We start from the raw sequence: 20,317 nt of genomic DNA, 5'->3' as shown, positions 1-20,317 counted from the left end.
AGGGTCTAAAGCGGGGTCTAGCAAGGGTCCCAGGTGCTACAGATGTAATAAATATAATCATATAGCAAAATTCTGCACAGTTAACAGCTCAAATCATAAGAATAAGTCTGAAACTAATAATGATTCTTCTTCTAGCTATGTTGCAGCGTTTCCAGCCTCTCCAGACCTAGAGAGCAGATGCTGGTACATTGATTCAGGAGCTGCGATGCACATGACATATCAGAGAGAATGGCTATATGACTTCGGACCCGCTTCAGTGACAAACATTAAAGTAGCAGATAATAAAATATTAGCAGTGAAAGGCTGTGGTAAAGTAAACATAGAAACATATGATAGTGAGAATAAAGAAACAATAGGTACAATACAGGTAAAAAATGTTTTATATGTGCCAGATTTAGCTGTCAACTTATTGTCTGTGCGCCAAATCACACAGAATGATTGTCAAGTCAAGTTTAGCAAAGATTGTTGCAAAGTTTATAAAAATTCAAAACTAATTCTCACTGGGTATACAAGAAATAATTTATATGTGGTTCATAACGAAACCTATGCTTTATTATCTTCAGTGCACTTGTGGCATCAAAGGATGGGTCATCTAAATTATTGTGATCTTCAGAAACTTAATGAGTCTACAGAAGGAGCAGATATAGAATCAAGTAAGAAGGAGAATGTGGTCTGTAACACATGCTTAAAAGGTAAACAAACAAGGCAACCGTTCAAACACATAGGCACAAGGGCTTCCGCCCTCCTGGAATTGGTACATTCAGACGTATGCGGGCCAATGGAGGAAAAGTCACTCGGAGGTGCCAGATATTATGTGACATTTGTCGACGATTATTCTAGAAAGGTATTTGTTTACTTTATTCAATCTAAATCTCAAGTACTCGATAAGTTTAAAGAATTTAAGCAATTAGTGGAAAATCAATTAAATGTTAAAATAAAAGCACTTAGATCAGATAATGGAAAAGAGTATGTTAATGAAGCATTTGATAAAATTTGTAGAGAGTCTGGTATAAAACGTCAGTTCAGTATACCCTACACCCCTGAACAGAACGGCATGAGTGAGAGGATGAATCGAACTTTAACTGAACGTGCCAAATGTATGCTTATTAATTCCAGCTTGCCAAAGAAGTTCTGGGCGGAAGCAGTAGCCACTGCTGCATATGTGATCAATCGCTCACCTACTAAGTCTTTACAGTACAAAACACCTGAAGAAATTTGGACTGGAGTCAAACCTAATATCAGTAACATGAAAGTTTTTGGCTGCCGAGCTATGATGCATGTGCCAAAGGAAAAGCGGCTTAAATGGGATAACAAATCAAAGGAGCTTATATTTGTTGGCTATTGCTTGGAATCCAAGGGTTATAGACTGTTTGATAAAGCTGAAGGAAAAATAATGAGGAGCAGGGATGTAGTTTTCCTTGAAGAAAGTGTGAACAAAGATTTTGTTTTATTACCGCTCTCTGAATCTCAAGATGTTAAAAATGATGATAATTTAGATGATACCACAAGCAGCACTGATCATTTTAATAACACGTCCGAGACTGTCATTGAAAATGATAGCACAGTCTGTCGAAGTGATGATGATGAATATGTCCCGGAAGATTCTTCACCCTCGAGTGTCTGCTACAAGCCAATTTCCTTAAGACCCAGAAAGCACCGAGCTATGCCTACCTTTCTCTGTCAGAACGAAATCGAAAACTCGTCAATTGAGCCCGATCCTGAAACGTTAGAGCAGGCTTTGCAAAGTGTAAACTCACAGGAATGGATAAAAGCCATGGATAATGAATATAATTCTTTATTGGAAAACAATACATGGACTCTTACAGAGCTTCCTCCTGGAAAGACTGCGATCCCTTGCAAATGGGTATTTAAAACAAAATTAGACTCAAATGGGAAAGTCTCTAGGTACAAGGCAAGATTGGTTATAAAAGGTTATCAGCAGAGACCATATATAGACTACACAGATGTCTACGCACCTGTGGTGAGGTTAAGTTCCATCAGATACTTGATTGCGACAGCAGCTAAATATCAACTCAAGATAGAACAGCTGGATGCTGTAACAGCTTTTTTACAGGGTGACATAGATGTGGAGCTGTACATGTCACAGCCATCCAGATATGAAAATGGGACAAGGGAAGTTTGTAAACTAAAGAAATCAATATATGGATTAAAGCAAGCTAGTAGAACTTGGAATAAAAAGTTGGACAATTTTTTGAATAGTATTGGATTTTCAAAATCAAAGATAGATCCCTGTGTATATTATAAACATGAAAATGAAGTCATTATGTTTTTAACAGTATATGTTGATGATATTCTATTGTTTCACAATTGTCAAGAGTCAGCAAACATAATAAAAGTGAAAATGATGAATAACTTCAAGATGAAAGAGCTTGGAATTGCTAGTTGTTATGTTGGACTTCGTATTACATACCATTCTAATGGTATAGCTATAGATCAGAGTAAATACATAGAAAGTACATTGAAACGTTTTAGTATGGAGCAATGCAACTCAGTTGGAACTCCTATGGAACCAAATATCAAGTTTTCAAGTTGTGAAGAGGTGACAAATATACCTTATCAAGAAGCCACTGGCTGCTTGCTGTACATTTCGCAGGGTACACGGCCTGATATTTGCTATGCAGTACATACATTGTGTCGTTATAACAGTTCACCTACAGCAGAGCATTGGAATGCTATAAAGAGGTTATTTCGATACCTACAAGGCACTAAAGATCTACAACTCTTTTATAAAAATAATGTCAATGAAGAAATCACTGGATATTCTGACTCTGATTGGGCCTCATCCTCTGAAGACAGAAAATCATGTACGGGATACATTTTTAATTTTCAGAGTGCAGCTATATCATGGAATTCGAAGAGGCAGCACACTGTTGCTTTGTCAACCACTGAGGCGGAATACATGGCGCTCTCAGCTGCCACTCAAGAAGCTATGTGGCTGAGACAGTTGCACTACGAACTGTGGCCTTCTATAAAGGTTACGGCTTTAACTTTGTATTGTGATAATCAAAGTGCCATTAAACTTGCAGGTTCCTGTAGTTATCATGCTCGAAGTAAACATATTGATGTTCGTCACCACTACCTGAGGGACAAAGTTGAACATGGTGAAATCAAGCTTGAATATGTGGGCACGGACTCAATGATTGCTGACTGTCTAACCAAAGCTCTCCCGAAGCCAAAACATGAACGTTTCCTGAAAGCCATGGGTATGCGACATGCGTTCAAGGGAGGATGTTAAAATATGAACGCATTCTCTGCTTTACTCTGTGACATGTCATCGTGTATCGCTAATATATTCTGTGGCTATCATTGTAACATTCGTTCCTTTCTCTGTGTGGCACCGAAATAAAAAGGCTGTCTGTTTTATACCAAAGTTTTATTTCATCTTAAATATCAAGTAAATTCCAAATAGCAGTTCAGTTTTTCAGTTCATTATATCAATACTACTATACTATATATATATATATATATATATACTCTATTTATACTACTATACTAACTAAACTATAGACAACTGTAATTATTATTATTATAACAATAACCCTATTTAACACTATAGTTCTACCGTCTGGGTTGCTAGACATCCAACATGTAGCCTGACAGCTACATATTAAATTCGTTTTATGGTCATGTCCGGCAAAATCATATTTGAAAATAACAAGTGTAAATTAAAAATTTATGAGACCCCCGACAAGTGAAGGTTATAGTAACTAGAAAAGAGCTGATAACTTTCAAACGGCTGAACCGATTTTCTTGGATAATAGCTAAGAACACTCTCGATCAAGCCACCTTTCAAACAAACAAAACTAAATTAAAATCAGTTCATTAGTTTTGGAGCTACGATGCCACAGACAGATACACAGATACACCGATACACAGATACACACGTCAAACTTATAACACCCCTCTTTTTTGGGTCGGGGGTTAAAAACCGGTCCAGTGCGAGTCAGACTCGCGCACCGAGGGTTCCGTACTCGGGTATTTTTCCGACATTTTGCACGATAAATCAAAAACTATTATACATAAACATAAATAAAAATCTGTTTTATAATGTACAAGTAAAGCCCTTTCATATGATACCCCATCTTATTCATCTTTTTTTTTTAAATGATGTAGCCACAAATTCACGGTTTTCGGATTTATTCCTATAATTGTGCTATAAGAGCTATAAGACCTACCTACCTGCAAAATTTCATGATTCAGGTCAACGGGAAGGACCCTTGAGTTTTCTTGACAGATACGACGGACGGACAGACAGACAGATAGACAGACAGACAACAAAGTGATCCAATGAGGGTTCCGTTTTTCCTTTTGAGGTACGGAACCCTAATAACCAATAATCCTTTCTCAAACACATGAATCGTTACGTAATTACCAGGAACCAGGAATTGGTTTCGGGGGGGGGGGGGTATCCAGGTCTTAAATGAATTTTGTATGAGGAAAAAAAATTTACCCGACTCTGCTTGGTTAGAGAAATTTTACCTTTCAATTTGACAGCGATATAAAATACAATAAGAAATAAATACAGACAAAAAATGTGAAAGAGAAACGAGTTCACTTCACTATTCTTTTCTCATGTTTTATCCAGGAAATTCATGCGAAGCGAGCGCGAAATTTTTGATATTTTACAAAAATCTATATTAATACTAGCGAAAGTCCTTTTCAGAGCCCATCTTCTTAGCCAAAATTAGAGCTAGCCTTGCACCTATATGTATTTCATCCCGAAAAATCAGGGAGCCGATTTTAAACCCCGAATCAATGTGAATGAAGTTCCGGGTATCAACAAATAGATTATAAAAGCGCAAATTTTTTGACATATTTACAAATTCGATTCGGTCCCTGATGCATAAAATTATCGTAAGTGTGGTATTTCTTGTTGGCTCTTGCGAATCGGTGGTCATCATATTACACTGTTATACTCATAGCTGTAAAGTTAGCCTAAATGAAATTAAAGATTATTATATGTACATACTTTGAAATGACAATGAAACCTCTCTGAAATTCGAAGCGACCTAGAATAGATCCTAAAATGTGTCATTGCCAGTCGTAAAAATCTATAATGAAATGACTGCTATCCATAGGTACACGCGAGTGTGTCTGTTTGTTTTCTTTTCAAGGCTTCAATTTGACAAAATTTGGTACAGAGATAGCTTGCACCTACGCACAACAGACGGAAACGTTTAAGTGCGGAAACCAGCCCAGAGAGAAGCTTGCACCTATTAAATCCGACGGGATGGCAATCCGACATGACCGGAGAGAGATTAGGTTTTACGCTGCGTGCCTTCTGAGGCTCTCGGGGGTGTAAAACCACCAAATTCCTACAATTGCGAGCTTTTTTTAATACACTTAAATAGTGAGTGAATTTAAACCCCCAATAAGAGAAAGGACTTTCAATTCCACCTGAGCGAAGCCGAGCTTACAACTAGTTTTTTTTATAAAATGTGCCTAGTAGTTTGGATACAGCAATTTTGTATGCAGCCGGTACTATATTATTATTTTATAACCAAATTCAAACCATATTCGAACACTAACCCGTAAAATAAACAAAAATAAAATCTTGAGGTTTTTATAATATAGGAAGGAAGGAATGAGGAAGGTCGGTACCTAGACCCGTGCCTACTACTAATTTTAATTTTACAAAGTTTTCTCTTGGGGCGCTGTCTGTGAATGTAGAGTCTAACACGAATTATTATAAAACTAATTGTGAGCCTGTACAGTATAGGCCCTACAAAAAGCCACCAAACAAGAAAAGAAGATAAAAAGCTTAGGACTGTATTAATAACCACAATATACTTATTTTAATCATCATAACATATACAAAATACATCGAGTTTGATTGGTTAATATATTCAAATGAAAACCAATCTATGTTTGTATAGAGCAAGTGGCGGAGAGTTTTATCTAAATCTCGTACAGCATTTTTAAGGGGCCAAAAATTCTTTCAAGCAAGATTTTCCATCAATAGATACTCTCAAAACATAAACACATCTGCAGATAATAATTTTGTATCAAATAACGTCCATCTGGTATTGCTATGTACTTACATCTCCACAAACTTATCTTCGTCGGTTGGTAATTTAGGAACTAAGCTAACAATAATTAAATAAGTCTTTTATAATTACAGGAATAAAATTCAAATTGGCGGAGCATATTTGTTATAAACTAGACCGCAGCGCTACCATCAACCGCAAAGCATGGCAACTATCCATTATCGTTGTGTTGTAAATATTCATATACCTAAATTATAAATAAACTCACACTGAACAGAACAGGCATCCAAAGCAGGACGAGATATTCCATTTCTGGAGATCCGTTCAACTTTTAAATAAAATGAAAACTATCCATCGTCGTTACAGCCCAGTTGACCGTACTTATTGAGGAGTACATATGGGTAAGCCCAACTTACCCATAAGTACTCCTCTTTTTTTCGTGAGGAAAATCCATCATTGATAGCACCGGCCACGGGGGAGCACAGTGGTTATTGTCGGGCTCCCACCGACTAAAAACCTCACGAAGTGCTATCTCACCGCTGACGACGGAGCACAAGGGACCGACAACGCCTCGTTACCTCGCCAGTGGATGTCCGCCTTAGCAGACCCATTATTGGTTAACAAAACACCATTACATGCATGCCGGAACCACAGCGCGCCAACCAACCCGAAGACCACACTGTGAGCAACAGAACGCCACGTGTCCATCATCCACAGGTCCTCCCGATGGCTAGAGCTCGCGGGGAGGGCAATTCCCTCTCACGTTCCCCATCCTCAAACATCTTTAAACTGGTCTATTGAAAATGATAACAAAATTAAAAATATACCTACGGAACCACGAGGCCTAATAATTCTTTTCACAGCTGGCGTTTAATAACATGTATGTACATTGTACAATCGCATATAATATTATTTTTGTTAAATTGTTAGATTGAATGTGGAATGTAAGCTAACCAAGCATTTGAAGTTTGAACACGTGATATTTAGTTGTTAGTTTCATTTCAAGTGTCCTACTGTTTGTTTTGAAAAGTTAATGTAAATAAATCTAAAATAATTAGGTACATTCAGATAACCCAAGAAGCTTTTATCATTATTGTTATATACAAAGGAAACAATGGTTTGAAAGAAATAAGCAAATAAATGGAACAAAAGTGATAGTTAAGTAATAAAATTTGAGGAAAAGTGATACTTACTGCCATTGATATTGATCTGATATTCAGTGAAGTAAACTCCAAAAGTATAGTAACTTACCTAAAGGATAACGTTGACACTGAAATTGAAATTGGGTAAGCCAAACTACAAAAAATAATAAATGGAGTAGAAATGATATTATATTCTAATGGCAAAGTTAATTTGGCTAATACCACTTAAGGAATAGTTGATTAGAAATAACCAGATGACGTTGAAGTTAACAGAACAAATGAATAAAAGTTAATATGTACAACTAAAAGTAAATTAAAGATAATAATGAATTAATCCAAAAGTGACGATATTTTAATAGTGTATCTAAAAGAAATTAATTAAGATACTTGGTAAACTATGTAGAAGAAAAGAAAAGTTAACTAGAGAATGATGGAAGCTTTCAAAGAAAATCTAACTATTCTGCATAGCGTGGAAAATACGCCTTTAGAATATGATAATCTTACTATCATTAATTTGAAAAACACGACTTTAGAACAGAAGAATGAGTCGGTTGAATCTTATAAAGAAGCTATTATTATCCTGTGGATTCTCGGCATCATATCATCACTCCTGGGTCTATTACTACAAATATCTCTACTCATTATAGTGAGAAAAGGAAGAAAATTCGACGAAATCTTAGTGTGCCAAATGACTTTCGCAAGAACTATGTATACAGTTTTAGAGTATTATTTTTCCTACCACGTACAATATGCTAGTTTTATAACCAAATTGTTCATATATTTCTTTTACATTTACTTCGATGTAGTCTCACTTATGCTTATGTTTGTTTTTACAAAAAACTTGTATAATAAGGTAGTGATAGTTTTTCCAGTGAAATCGTACAATTTAGTTTTGGTATCGGCGATCATTTGGACTGTTTCTATACCGGTTGGTATTTTGTGTCCTGTCTTATTAAACCTTCGGAATGGTTCTTTTAGTATTTTCTATAAAGTATATGCTTACATGAAGTTTATTGTTTGCTGCCTCAATGCTATAATATTTATTAGAATTATTCGCGTCTCCTTCAAAAACATAGATAAGCAAACAAACATTAGGGATTTTTTGAAAACCGCTTTAATGGCTTTCGTTTTAGTAACAGTGACTTGCCTTCAAGTATTAGTAACGGATTTGATATCGTTCCTATACGATAAAATAAAGAGTGATCTGTTAGTATCAGTATTTTGCGTAATATACTCGTACCAGGCGTGTATAAATACTGGTATATTTATCGTTTTAATTAAAACTAAGGTAAACAGTCCAATAATTCGACTTTTCTCAGTACATTTCAATGTTGGGTTATCAGTTACATCTGGGTAAATTCGCATTATCATTTTTGTTTACTTTAACGCGAAACCCAATCCTATAAAAGGCTGGCCTACATATACTGTTTTCATTAATTTTGCGTAAAAATAAAAATATTTATGTAATTATACTATTATAAGGTATGCTATGTAGGTATGATCTTATTAATAAAATTATAAAAAATTGAATGTATTTTACTAACAACCTTGGTAATGGGCTTGGTAACGGGATGATATTTTTTGAAAAAGTCAAATTCAGTAGGTAATAAAAATTTTCCCGAATTTCATATTTTAGTAGTATGTCTATTACATGACAAATGCATACAACAAATGATTGAAAGTTGAATTTGCCTCGATAGCTCAACATTTGAGGAGCGGACTGAATTCCGAAAGGACGGCGGTTCAATCCCACCCCTGGCACAAGCTTTACGCTTAATTGGAGGGGAAAGGGGAGTATTAGTCTTGATTAGCATGGCTAATACTCTTTATAAAAAATATATATTATATAAAATATAGATTTCTTAAAATGCAAAATCGCGAGATGCAGAATCCCGCATAGCTTGCCTACTCTACATACATGATGTTAGGAAGTAATTGAAACACATTTAATTAATGGCACGGTATTACACGCCACAAGGACAGTCGTCATGTGTAGGAAGCGTCTCTGTCGCCGCTCGCCGGACGCTAGTCTAGTACTACGCGCCAAAGAAAACGCCGATTTTCCCATTTTCATCTCTCGTAAAAGTTTTTATTACAAAACTGTTTTTTTTTCCAGTGCAGTGTGTTTATTATCTGCGATCGTTTTAAAAAAAGAACGAAAATCGTAGAGCTCAAGAGTGATAAGCCTGCTGAACATTTAATAAAAAGAAACGAAACTCATACAGCTCTGTTTAAATTTTTAGATTGTTCTACACTGTGGAGTTGATGAAACGAAAATTCTATAATCCAAGGCCGCAAATAAAGGAAAAAGAAAAGAAAATTGTACCTATGTGTCTATCGTGGTAGAGTTCGAAATTCAAACTGATTGTTTTTTTTCAGTCAAGTGTGTTCTATATCCGCTGACGATCATAAAAAGAACGAAAATAGACAGTATGTTTACGACTTGGACCGTGAATTTTGAATCATTGGGAATTTGTCTTTTTTCAGTGAACCAAATTAACAATGTTTATAATTTATAAAGAATGAATGCACCTGGCTGAAATACATTGTTATTTAATTAAGTGTGCCTAAGGACTACTCTAAAGTTCGATAGTTTTAAATTTGAAATGACTGTTTCAGCCAAGTGAAAATATCGAATCGATCAAAATATTCATTCCCCACTTTGTGTCGGTCAACGGAAATAGATTCAAGCGCGTGTGACGTAGCATTTATATTCAGTGTTTGTAAATAGTGAATGAGTGACTGAATTGAATAGTAGCTAAACGACGATGAGTGAATAACTGAATGATTGAACGAGTTTAATGTTCCTGAAAATAGTGATACATAAAGTAAATAAATAAAATTTAAATATACCTATTGTTGAATAGTGAAAAACCTGACAAATTTAAAAGTGGCATGCGATATAAAAATACATAATAGAGAACTTTTCAAATACATTTCAATAGGTAATTCACTTACATTCAAATACAAATTCACTTCGTAGGTAGCTGAAATTTGCAAGACAGTGAAACTAAATGAAAAAGTAAGTATTTTATTATTATTATTATTAAGTACCTACTTAAGTTAAATATCAATTGTTAAAATAGGTAAAGTCTTCGGTAAATCAAAGGATGGTTCGGAAAAGTAAGCACCTTAACAATAGCTAATATAAACAATTTTACGGTCGTGCATGATGGTTGTTAGTTTCAGCAAAATTAGTTCAGTTATCAATCAATCATCATCATCATCATTTCAACGCATCGCTAAAACACTACTGAACCCAGGTCTTTTCTCAGAATCTTAAAATGAGAAGAGTTTTTTTTTTTTTTTTTCTTTAATCTGGCTTTACTCTGATTAGCCAATGTCAAGTTTGTGATATTTTCAAGTTATTGAATTTATACAAGTATGGACTCCGTCTGCGCTGGCGCCCGCCGACATACGCGCGGCGCCCCTTTAGAGCGCTTCCCAGTCAGTTCCACCACCCAAAAACACCAACTAACACAAAAACCAGCCACTCTTAACAAAAAAAAAACACTCCAAACAAGCACAGCACGCACGCCAGCAAACGCCATCGCAGACGAAGTCCATGAGAAGAGTTAGGACATAGTCCACCAATATAATTATTATTGATCGTCGCTAGAAGCGAAGAACAATAATTATTAATCTGTGGTAGGTACTTATTCTTCATAATAATATTCATTATGATGAATAAGTAAGTAGATAGGCATTTCATATCAGTCACATTACGCCAGAGTCCAGACTTTATTAAAATATGCCGCCGATCTGTCGACGAAAATAATCCGCAATCCACTCCAAACTACTTTATATCCAGGGCTTACGTCATGGCTTTTAGTTTCATGCTGCACCTCGATTATTATTAAATCCTAGTACCAAAGATATTATAAAACTCCAGATAGCAAAGCTCATGGATTAAAATGTTATGACATAGGCGTAACGACAAGACTACATCATATTATTTTGGCGGGATTTATGCACTAACGCTTGGCTGCAATCAGACCTGCTGGCAAGTGATGATGCAGCCTAAGATGGAGCACGCTCGCCTAGAATATGCCTATTCATTCTTGCCTTGAAGGTACCCACATTAAAATTGGAGGAGAAAACTGATGCCGGAAGTGCATTTCATAATAGCGGTTCAAATTAGAAACGAGGAGGCAAATCGCTTCGCACGTATCCATGGAATTTCGACTACGCACGTAGGTAGGTATGGATGTAGACCTTGGATCTTGATGATGCCTTGCAATAGGTAGGTACTGGTACTATAGTAGAAAGATAAGTGAGAAACTAGGTCAAAGTTCTTGGGAACACAGTCCGAAATATTATATCCTGTACAATACAGCTGATAATATTGTATCTAGGCAACTTTGCGCTGATTTTCTAAACTTTGAAGCTTAGGACACCTACGAGCGTGCTTCAAAAGTACTGACTTACAGTAAATCAAAACTTTGTATACATAACTTTATTATATCTACCTACTAACAGCTCTACTACGCAAGAAGACTAATCAAAATCTGCAATGTACGCCGCTATTCTATGACTAGTTTTACGGTTGTGATTCGTAGATGAAAACAGCTCTACTATTTAACATTATAGTAGACACATGTAAACAAATAGAGATCCATGCCAACAGTTCCGTGTATTGCAAAGTAGTACTACTGCTAGTATAGACTATAATAGTTAACCTTAATAAGAGTTACATATCTATTTTTGGACGTCTTCCGTGCAAACTGCAAAGTCATAACTATCTCAAAGCGAAATATTTTTTAAAATATACTTATACCTACATTCATTCTTGAATTTCCCAAAACTTTTCCTATAGAATTTTTTTTTTAATATTTATTATTGTATTTTATTCTATATTTATAAGAAAAAATATTGTGACATTTTATTATAAAAATAATTTGAATTATTGGATTGACGTATAATGTATATTATCAAGAATAAATGACTATGACTATGACTATGACTATGAAATATCTAAAAAAAAATATCTCACTGCTCTTGCGCTTTTCATTTAACGTTTATCGCCACAGTTTTCTCATTTGAAGCATACACTAAAAACATACAATTTTCTGAGGGCTGTGCCGTATCCGTATTGGTCCGTATTGATTTCAAAATATTTTAAAACCATTTTTTCTACATTAAGTACTTACCTACTACTAAGTATTGAATTTTACCTTATTACCAAATCGAAAGGCAATTGTAAAGACCCATAAACCCCTAAAAACAAGGTAAGAAATTTGGCCCTGATAAAACCGCCCCTAAAACAATTATTTCTGCCTAGGTGTGGACCTATTCCAGCAATTCTGGTTTTTTGCAGCATCACAATTTTATTTTTGTCACCTAAGGCACAAGTACTATGTGTGTCAGCTGGTGCCTCATCGAATTACAAAGCTTTAAATTATCAATCTCAATTATCTCAATAGTTCAAAATCTCAGTTATCTCAATAGCTTTAAATTAGGAAAGCCGCTTTTCGTAATCAAGCCTTTCGGTTCACGGGCTTTTATGTTGAATTGCTATTTTTTTTTTCATATTTACAGTAACAACATGGCTCTGCCGATGCTGAGACGGTGTTGCGGGTGCCTCTCTTTAGAAAAAGGCTGTCTCATTCTGTCGATCTTGTCCACTGTAAGTAATTTTTTGAGGTTTCCCCTCAAATATATTTACCTATGGTCTAATCTTTATACAATTATGCACAAAGATAAAGTTGTTAATGAAGATCTACACTTTATAGTTACTAACTTTAGTTAAGATGGTTACTAACATAATATTGTGGGCCTTTGTTGTCTGATAAAATTTTTATTTCTCTCATGATATGCCAGTTTGAATGTTCCGAAGAAACATATAATTAGACAATCTTTGTCAGTGAAGCTCATCATCATCATCAACCCATCTTAGGCCCACCAAGCATGGGTTTCCTCCTTCCGTAGGTACATCACGCTGGCCAAGTGCGGATTGGCAGACTTCACACTTTTGAGAAAACTATGAAGAACTCGTAGGCATGCAGCTTTCCTCACGATGTTTTCCTTCGCCTTTAAAGCAAGCGGGTAGTATTTTGAAACATTTCGGGAATTTCAATCAATAAATACTTAGTACAAGTTTATCGACATTTCTATCAACGTTGTCGATAAACTTGTACTAATAATTGAAATTCCCTTAATATGTCTTATATTGTGTTTCAGTTGCTCTGCATAGCGTACATCATAGCAGGTTCGTGGTACTTACCACGGCACAAAGATAGAAAGCCAGAAGACAACCTGATCTCTATGACTATATTGATGTTCGCCACTCTTTCTGCTATCAGCAATGTCGTGGCTTTGATGGGGGTTATATTAGTAAGTATACTCTTCTTCTTCTTCTTGTGTCTTGTTCTTCTATCTTTTTCTTCCACTCACTTCTGTCATACGTCAACACATTTTCCACCCCTTTTACACACATATCTTCTTTCACGTAATCCTTTCACCTTTTCTTTGATCTTCCTCTCCTTTTTTTCTTCTACGTGCATATTTAACATTCTTCTATTACAAAAATAAACTTAATAATTAGATTTAAAAAATTAAATTATTATCTTCGATTATACCTGTATGATAGAGATGAAACGTAATACGATCTTGAATTCTATTTTTAACCCCCGACCCAAAAAGAGGGGTGTTATAAGTTTGATGTGTGTATCTGTGTATCTGTCTGTGGCATCGTAGCGCCTAAACGAATGAACCGATTTTAATTTAGTTTTTTTTTGTTTGAAAGGTGGCTTGATCGAGAGTGTTCTTAGCTATAATCCAAGAAAATCAGTTCAGCCGTTTGAAAGTTATCAGCTCTTTTCTAGTTACTGTCACCATCACTTGTCGGGGGTGTTATAAATTTTTAATTTACACTTGTTATTTTGTGAATAACCTCAAGACGTTTTTAATCTTCCGCAATTATAGTTTTTGCTTCACGCAATTTGCATCTATGGGTAGTAGGTACCTTGTGTAAAAACTAAAATTATTTTGTTGTTGTTCTGTAGTTTTTCACGTTTCAAACACATCATTATACTCGTACCTACCTCTATTCTAGAACATTTTGTATTGAGTCTACTTATTATGTAAGTAAGAAAAAACTAGGTGGGTATAAACGATGTAAATTCGACAATCCGCCACGTTGAGCCATCAGCTACCATTTTAGGTCCCCGGCTTTATTTATTTATTTAAACAACTTTATTGTACAAAAATGCAAAGACAATAATAAATGATACACTTATACAAATACAAAGGGCGACCTTATCATTAGAGTGATCTCTCCCAGGTAACCCGTACACATACATAGTTTACTTTACTTACATAGTTGTTAAATTCTCACAAAAATCCAAACATTTTTTATTTTTGTAGTAGAGATTATGACAATACTAATTTATACTTGACATACCAAATAGGTAGAAATAAGTCGGCACTTTGCAAAGATAGAACGCTTGCCTAACAAACCAAAGCTGCCACGCCAGGTTTTCACTTATCAGGTTAGGTAGGTTTGGTAGATACGTAATCTAACAAACATTGTTATAATTATTATGGTGTCATTATGGAAATATCGTAAAAACTTAGTCTAGTCGTTCACAAAACACGTCTTCTCATTGTTCAAAGATTTATCTTACACTATGTTATGTAAAAGTAGGTATGAGTAAGTGATTAACGAATAGACTTTACTTTATTGCTTTACCTTAGTATTATGAATAGAGTAAGTAGGTTGACTACAAAAAGTGTGAAATTTTTTTTTAGAATATGAATATATTTTAGCATTCCAGCGTCGCGCAGGCTGCGTCAGGCTGCAACTGTTCTAGCTGTTCAACAATCAACTCTGTGTTAATTCTGTGTATATTCCTTGTAGCATTGTATTCAGTCCTGTGCTACAGCCATACTTTCATCAGCCTGAATACCTTCTTGGCTTTTATAGTCATACCCTAACCATTATTATTCACCTAACTTCTCTTTTTCCCATTCCAGCGTCGCGCAGGCTGCCTGCAGCTGTCTCAGCTGTTCAACTCTGTGTTCATCCTGTGCATATTCCTGGTGGCGGTGGTGGCTTGCCTCTTCAGCCCCGAGCTGGAGCCTTACATGCAGCAGCCTGGATATTTAGCTGCCATCGTCATATTCATTATCGCTAAAGCAGGTAAATATTTTTGTTGAGCTTTGAAGATTTTGGCTTGTCTATTTTTTTAGCCATTTTTCGTTTGTCCAAAGTAGTGGCCACGCATGAAACCTTTATCAATCAATAGCTGGCAGCAATACAAAGAAGTATTATATGAGACAAAATCTTCTAAAGTTTCCAAGATATAAGCTATCAAAGTTGAATGTACTGGTGGTCTCTTCAGTACAACATCCTAGCCACCAGTACAACTTTGATAGCTTATAATATTATCTCGGAAACGTGACACTTTGGAAGATTTTCTCATAAACAACACCGCTTATCTTATATAGTACCACTGACAGACAGATGGACGGACGGACAGCGCAGCGGGGGCTTAATAATAGGTTCCGTTGGCATCTTTTGGGTATGGAACCCTAAAAAAAGAATTGACTCCAATAGGTGCACTGGTAGCAGTGATGTCGTGTCTCTTTGGTCCTGAATCGGAGCCTTAAGTACATACATATAGAAGCATCGGGACCACCTTCATACTTACTCTCGCTTAAATAGGTAACGATTTTATCCTTTACGACCTCTCTCGACTATCACCCAAAGCAACGCTATGTACGAGTAAATGCTGACGTCTGTTTTACAATAAGTTGCACTTAATATGTTCCATTAGACACTTGCCCAACAAGCGTACGCTTTTTATAACAAGACTTATTGAATTCTGTGGGAACTTCCTTCTGGCAAAGCCGTAGGTACCTTCTGGATAACGACGTAGCGTTCAGATCAGTCCGTATCTATATGGGCTAGTGTGGAGTTTAAATATTCAATTCAATCTATCTATAAAAAAAGAACTAAGTAACTTATCGACAGACTACAGATAGATTAAGTATTGAAACCAGAAGTTAGTAAACTTTCCAGAATAGCGCACTTCTATTAAGCACAATTTATTGTCACTTACCATCACGTAAGATCGTACTCAACTTGTCAAAGAATTAAAACACTTCTCTAGCGCGATCAATTTCGATGCAGCGACATCTATTATGTAAATATCATAAACAATCAAAAATAAATTATTTTTTATTTATTTTATTTATTTAATGTTTTTTTTCCTTTTTCCAGTATACTACGCGTATTATTTAACTATAATAAACAGCCTGTACAGGAAGATGAAGATGTATGGTGACACCGCCTTACCTATATAACAGACGTGCCTATAATAGAAGTACTGTTGCCTATACAATACTTGTGCCTATGTAAAATATACTATTTATATAGAAGACTGCTAGTTGCTACATCTCAAACAAATGTGATCAAATACGCTTTTATAATAATATGTTTATGTACTTTGTAGTTTTGTATGGAGAATAAATTAATGTAAGTTAATTTTAATTTTTTATTTAATATGAGTTTTTGCCCAGGCTCAGCTAACATAAAATTCAAGGCAAGTTTGAATTGTTGAGGCACCATAGTCAGTTTATTTAGAGCAATATCAGTCTGACATATTGCTCTCGAACAGCGAAAGTTTTATTTCTATCGGTATAATACCTACTTACCTAGTTATAACGTGATTTACACACTCACAAATAACAAATGATCAGTTTAAAATTATTGTAACTTTAATAGTTATGAAAAAATAAAGTTAAAGTTAAAGTTTTTAAAATAGTGGTGCGTCCTTTTCATGTAATATAACTTGTTACATGGTTTCATAAATTTTTGTTATTGTGTGGACACGTCTTGTTCCATAACAAGGTACAATTTGTTATGTGAAACAATTTGCATTATGTGGATGCATTTTTCCAAACAATTTTTGATCATTATTTTAATCACTTTCCCATCATTTTAATCAATTTTCCAGGTAGGCATTTCTTATTTTTTTCATTGAAAACACATGTTAGTATAAGAACTGTTCAAGAACCATGAATGTTGGAAATAACAATTTTAAGGTAAGAACTAACGACAAATAAATCAAAAGAATAAAGTTGTTTACTTCATTTATTTTGCAATATTAAATGCATTTTACTAAGCAATTGTACAACAGTCAGAAACATCAAAATTTTCTATAAAATCAATATAAATTTCACATTGTTTTTGTAAATAAGTATGACAACATTTAAAGCGTTAACAATTGATCTTTAGTTGTGGAAACATTATCAGTTTTAGTACAAATACGGGTCCTTTCACATACTTTAATATAAAAAACAAATAGAGGGACTTTCCTATTAAAATATTTTGTCAGACAAAAATGTATGCTGTTGTAAATATACTGAGAGGCTACTGTAAGTGGGTTATGGGTATAGGTACCTATTTTCTTGAAATTATATATTGCGCGTATTGTTCTATTTTGTAAAACAAAAAAATACAATATTACTTATTATTAGTTTAGTATGTGATCAGACCCTTTTAATAAATTTATAAAAAGGATTTTAAGGATAAAATTTTAGGTAGGTAGGTACGTTGTATAGGAGTACATTCATTATAAAGGGATATGCGATAATATATAAACATCAAAGTTCTAGATATGTAACAAGATATTTTATAAGTTTCATTAATTGTAACTTTATCTTAGTAAATATTATGTTTTATTTGGATAGGTTATAATAAATTTATATATTTATCGCTTTATTTGGACCGCTAAAGAAATGACTTTATTATCCTTACTGTGTATGCAGGCTATATAACATAAGATATTATAAAACTTAATTATATAACATGCAATAATTTTATATTACAATATATAACATGTAGCTTGGTAATATAGTCACATGTTACATGACAGATATTCAACGTGGGTGTGGTATACAATAAAAGCTACATAACTTGTAACATGATCTAGAATCTACGCGCACCCTTAGATTATACTGTTTAACAATATCATAAATCATACTGTATCGGCAATGCGTTTAGTAAATAACACACTTTGTAATATAATTTGGACAAACCTTACACGATTCAAAGTCATTTCTGTATCGTTGACACTTGACAGGGGACAGAGAGGTAATAGACACGATCTATATAGCTAATTAAAGCGAAGGACGTCTTATTGTCGTTTTTTATATATTATTTTTGTGCCTACACAGTTATATTACACACGGTTATATAACTTTCAAATTTCAATTCATTGAATCGACTATTACATACACCGTTGCTATTTGTTTTATACGAAACTTCATAATTTTTAACACCTTAAGTACAACTTGTCCCATAAAAACCCAATGTATCTACACTGCAAAACTGAATTATAAATAAAAAGGTATGGTTTATTTCATGCCTCTTTATTTATTCTATATCTATTTATTAAACTGAAATAAAAGTTGTTTTAGATCCAGGACTTATGTATAATATTATAAAAGTAAAACTACTCTCTCCGTCACTCGTTTCATACAATCGTAGTTCCAATTTCATTTGAATATTAAGCAAGCAAAGTCCATGAAATTTTGCAGACATATTCTAGAAACTAATATCTGTGTCTGTGGTGTTTTAGATTTTTCTAAAAATATGTAGTTTTAAAATTACAGGGGCTCCAAGATTTGTATGAAAATCTGGAAAACCACAGACATAGATATTAGTTTCTAGAATATGTCTGCAAAATTTCATGGACTTAGGTTGCTTAATATTCAAATGAAATTGGAACTACGATTGTATGAAACGAGTGGAAACGAGTGACGGAGAGAGCCCTGTTAAATGCAAGTAAGTAGTGACAGTTATATTTCAGTAGGTAGGTATGTGCGGCATAAATTATAAAAAGAAATCGCGCGAAGACGTTTTGCAATGTAGATATTTACTTAATCAATTAGACCGTTTTATTTTCCATTAGTAATAAAGTATATTTTGGGCCCGTACTTACTACGTAGTTAATTACATTAAAGGGCCTACCCACGAACTTTCCGCTATTAGCGAAATTTCAGCGCGGCGAGGCGAGCAGCAAAAACAAATTTCTAGAAATTTGACAAAAATATGACCTGCTGGCAAAGCCGTGCTATCAAGTGAAAAGTATAGCGTTTCGGAAGAAATGATGCCGCGTTGACAGATGCACAGTAGGGGAATAGGTTTAATAAATAATTTACACTATAAAAATAGTTTGGAACTGACAATTCTGCCCGACAATAGATACCGTACAACATAAGACTGCGTTATGAACAGATTTAGTAAAACAGCTCCACGTTACGTTAGTTAGTTTCTACCTTCAGATTTCAAGTCAAAAACTAATAATAATTTGAACATCGAATAAAAAAAATTAAGGCTGGTTGTACTGATCGTATGCGATTATTATTAAATTAGTATTAAATATCGCGCCGTTTAGAACCGTGTCAGCTCCGACTGATCAGTGTTATTCGGACACCTTTAAATACATACTGACCTGTCAGCGCCGAAACGATATGAGAAAAAACTGGTTGTTGCAGTCGGAGACTAGGGTTCGCCTGGCTTGTCGCTTTGCTCGCCGCGCCGCTAAACTTCATGGGCGAGCCGTAATGGACACCCATACAATCAATTAACAATTTCACGTGAACTTTCTTGTTCGATTAGAAAGTATGATTGAATTAATATTCATATGAATGAATTTCATAGACGTAGGTAATTCCAATGATATACATAAATTATGTGAAAGTATGGCATATTTTGGTTCCATTTGAATGTTAATTTGATGATTAAAAACAATATAAGCCAGCGCCTGACTTTTAAAAGTTATTTTTAATTTTTATAAAATTGTAGATAAAAATTAGATAAAAATTACATTTTTGTGTCAGTGTGACGATAGGTACTCGGAACAATGGTAAATAAAAATTTAAAATAAGTACATTTATACAAGAATATATTCAATTACCTATAAATATCGATAGCAATGTTAAATACAGTAAAGTTTTAAATATAAAGGATAATTCAAAATATTAAGTATATTTGACGTAAAGATAGTCGTCTATTTTGAGTATATTAATAAAAAATGTATATATTATGTGTTAAACAAATTTTATATAATATCTTGATTAGAAAAAATAAACTTCTTTAAAAAAATTTTATCTTTAATAAGTTTGAAAAAATGGCTTCTATAAAAACTAATGTTCTAC

At 34.4% G+C, this 20,317-nt stretch overlaps 1 protein-coding gene across 2 annotated transcripts; it reads left to right on the top strand.

The window, feature by feature from the left end:
- Window positions 1–9,148: 9,148 nt before the first annotated feature.
- LOC123873378 lies at window positions 9,149–17,572 on the top strand. Of its 2 annotated transcripts, XM_045918222.1 has the most exons (7): window positions 9,149–9,229; window positions 9,394–10,093; window positions 10,126–10,172; window positions 12,689–12,776; window positions 13,331–13,483; window positions 15,125–15,290; window positions 16,374–17,572. In XM_045918222.1, the coding sequence occupies exons 3-7, from the start codon at window positions 10,165–10,167 to the stop codon at window positions 16,454–16,456; spliced, it is 498 nt and encodes a 165-aa protein (XP_045774178.1). In that variant the 5' UTR covers window positions 9,149–9,229; window positions 9,394–10,093; window positions 10,126–10,164; the 3' UTR covers window positions 16,457–17,572. The 2 variants fall into 2 exon arrangements, with proteins under 2 accessions (XP_045774178.1, XP_045774179.1); XM_045918223.1 differs by lacking the exons at window positions 9,149–9,229; window positions 9,394–10,093 and having other exon boundaries at window positions 10,133–10,176.
- The last annotated feature ends 2,745 nt before the right edge of the window (window positions 17,573–20,317 follow it).

The sequence above is a fragment of the Maniola jurtina genome, chromosome 16 (assembly GCF_905333055.1).
Source record: "Maniola jurtina chromosome 16, ilManJurt1.1, whole genome shotgun sequence".
In the NCBI taxonomy this organism is placed as follows: Eukaryota; Metazoa; Arthropoda; class Insecta; order Lepidoptera; family Nymphalidae; genus Maniola; species Maniola jurtina.
Note: the sequence above shows the minus strand (reverse complement) of the source record. Positions and strands in the feature narration are given on the sequence as shown.

What these genes read in the sequence shown, in the direction of transcription:
- LOC123873378 (XM_045918222.1), top strand. An exon ending in TTCTGTCGATCTTGTCCACT is followed by an intron (nt 12,777 to 13,330) that starts GTAAGTAATTTT and finishes ATTGTGTTTCAG; the next exon opens with TTGCTCTGCATAGCGTACAT. An exon ending in ATTCATTATCGCTAAAGCAG is followed by an intron (nt 15,291 to 16,373) that starts GTAAATATTTTT and finishes TCCTTTTTCCAG; the next exon opens with TATACTACGCGTATTATTTA.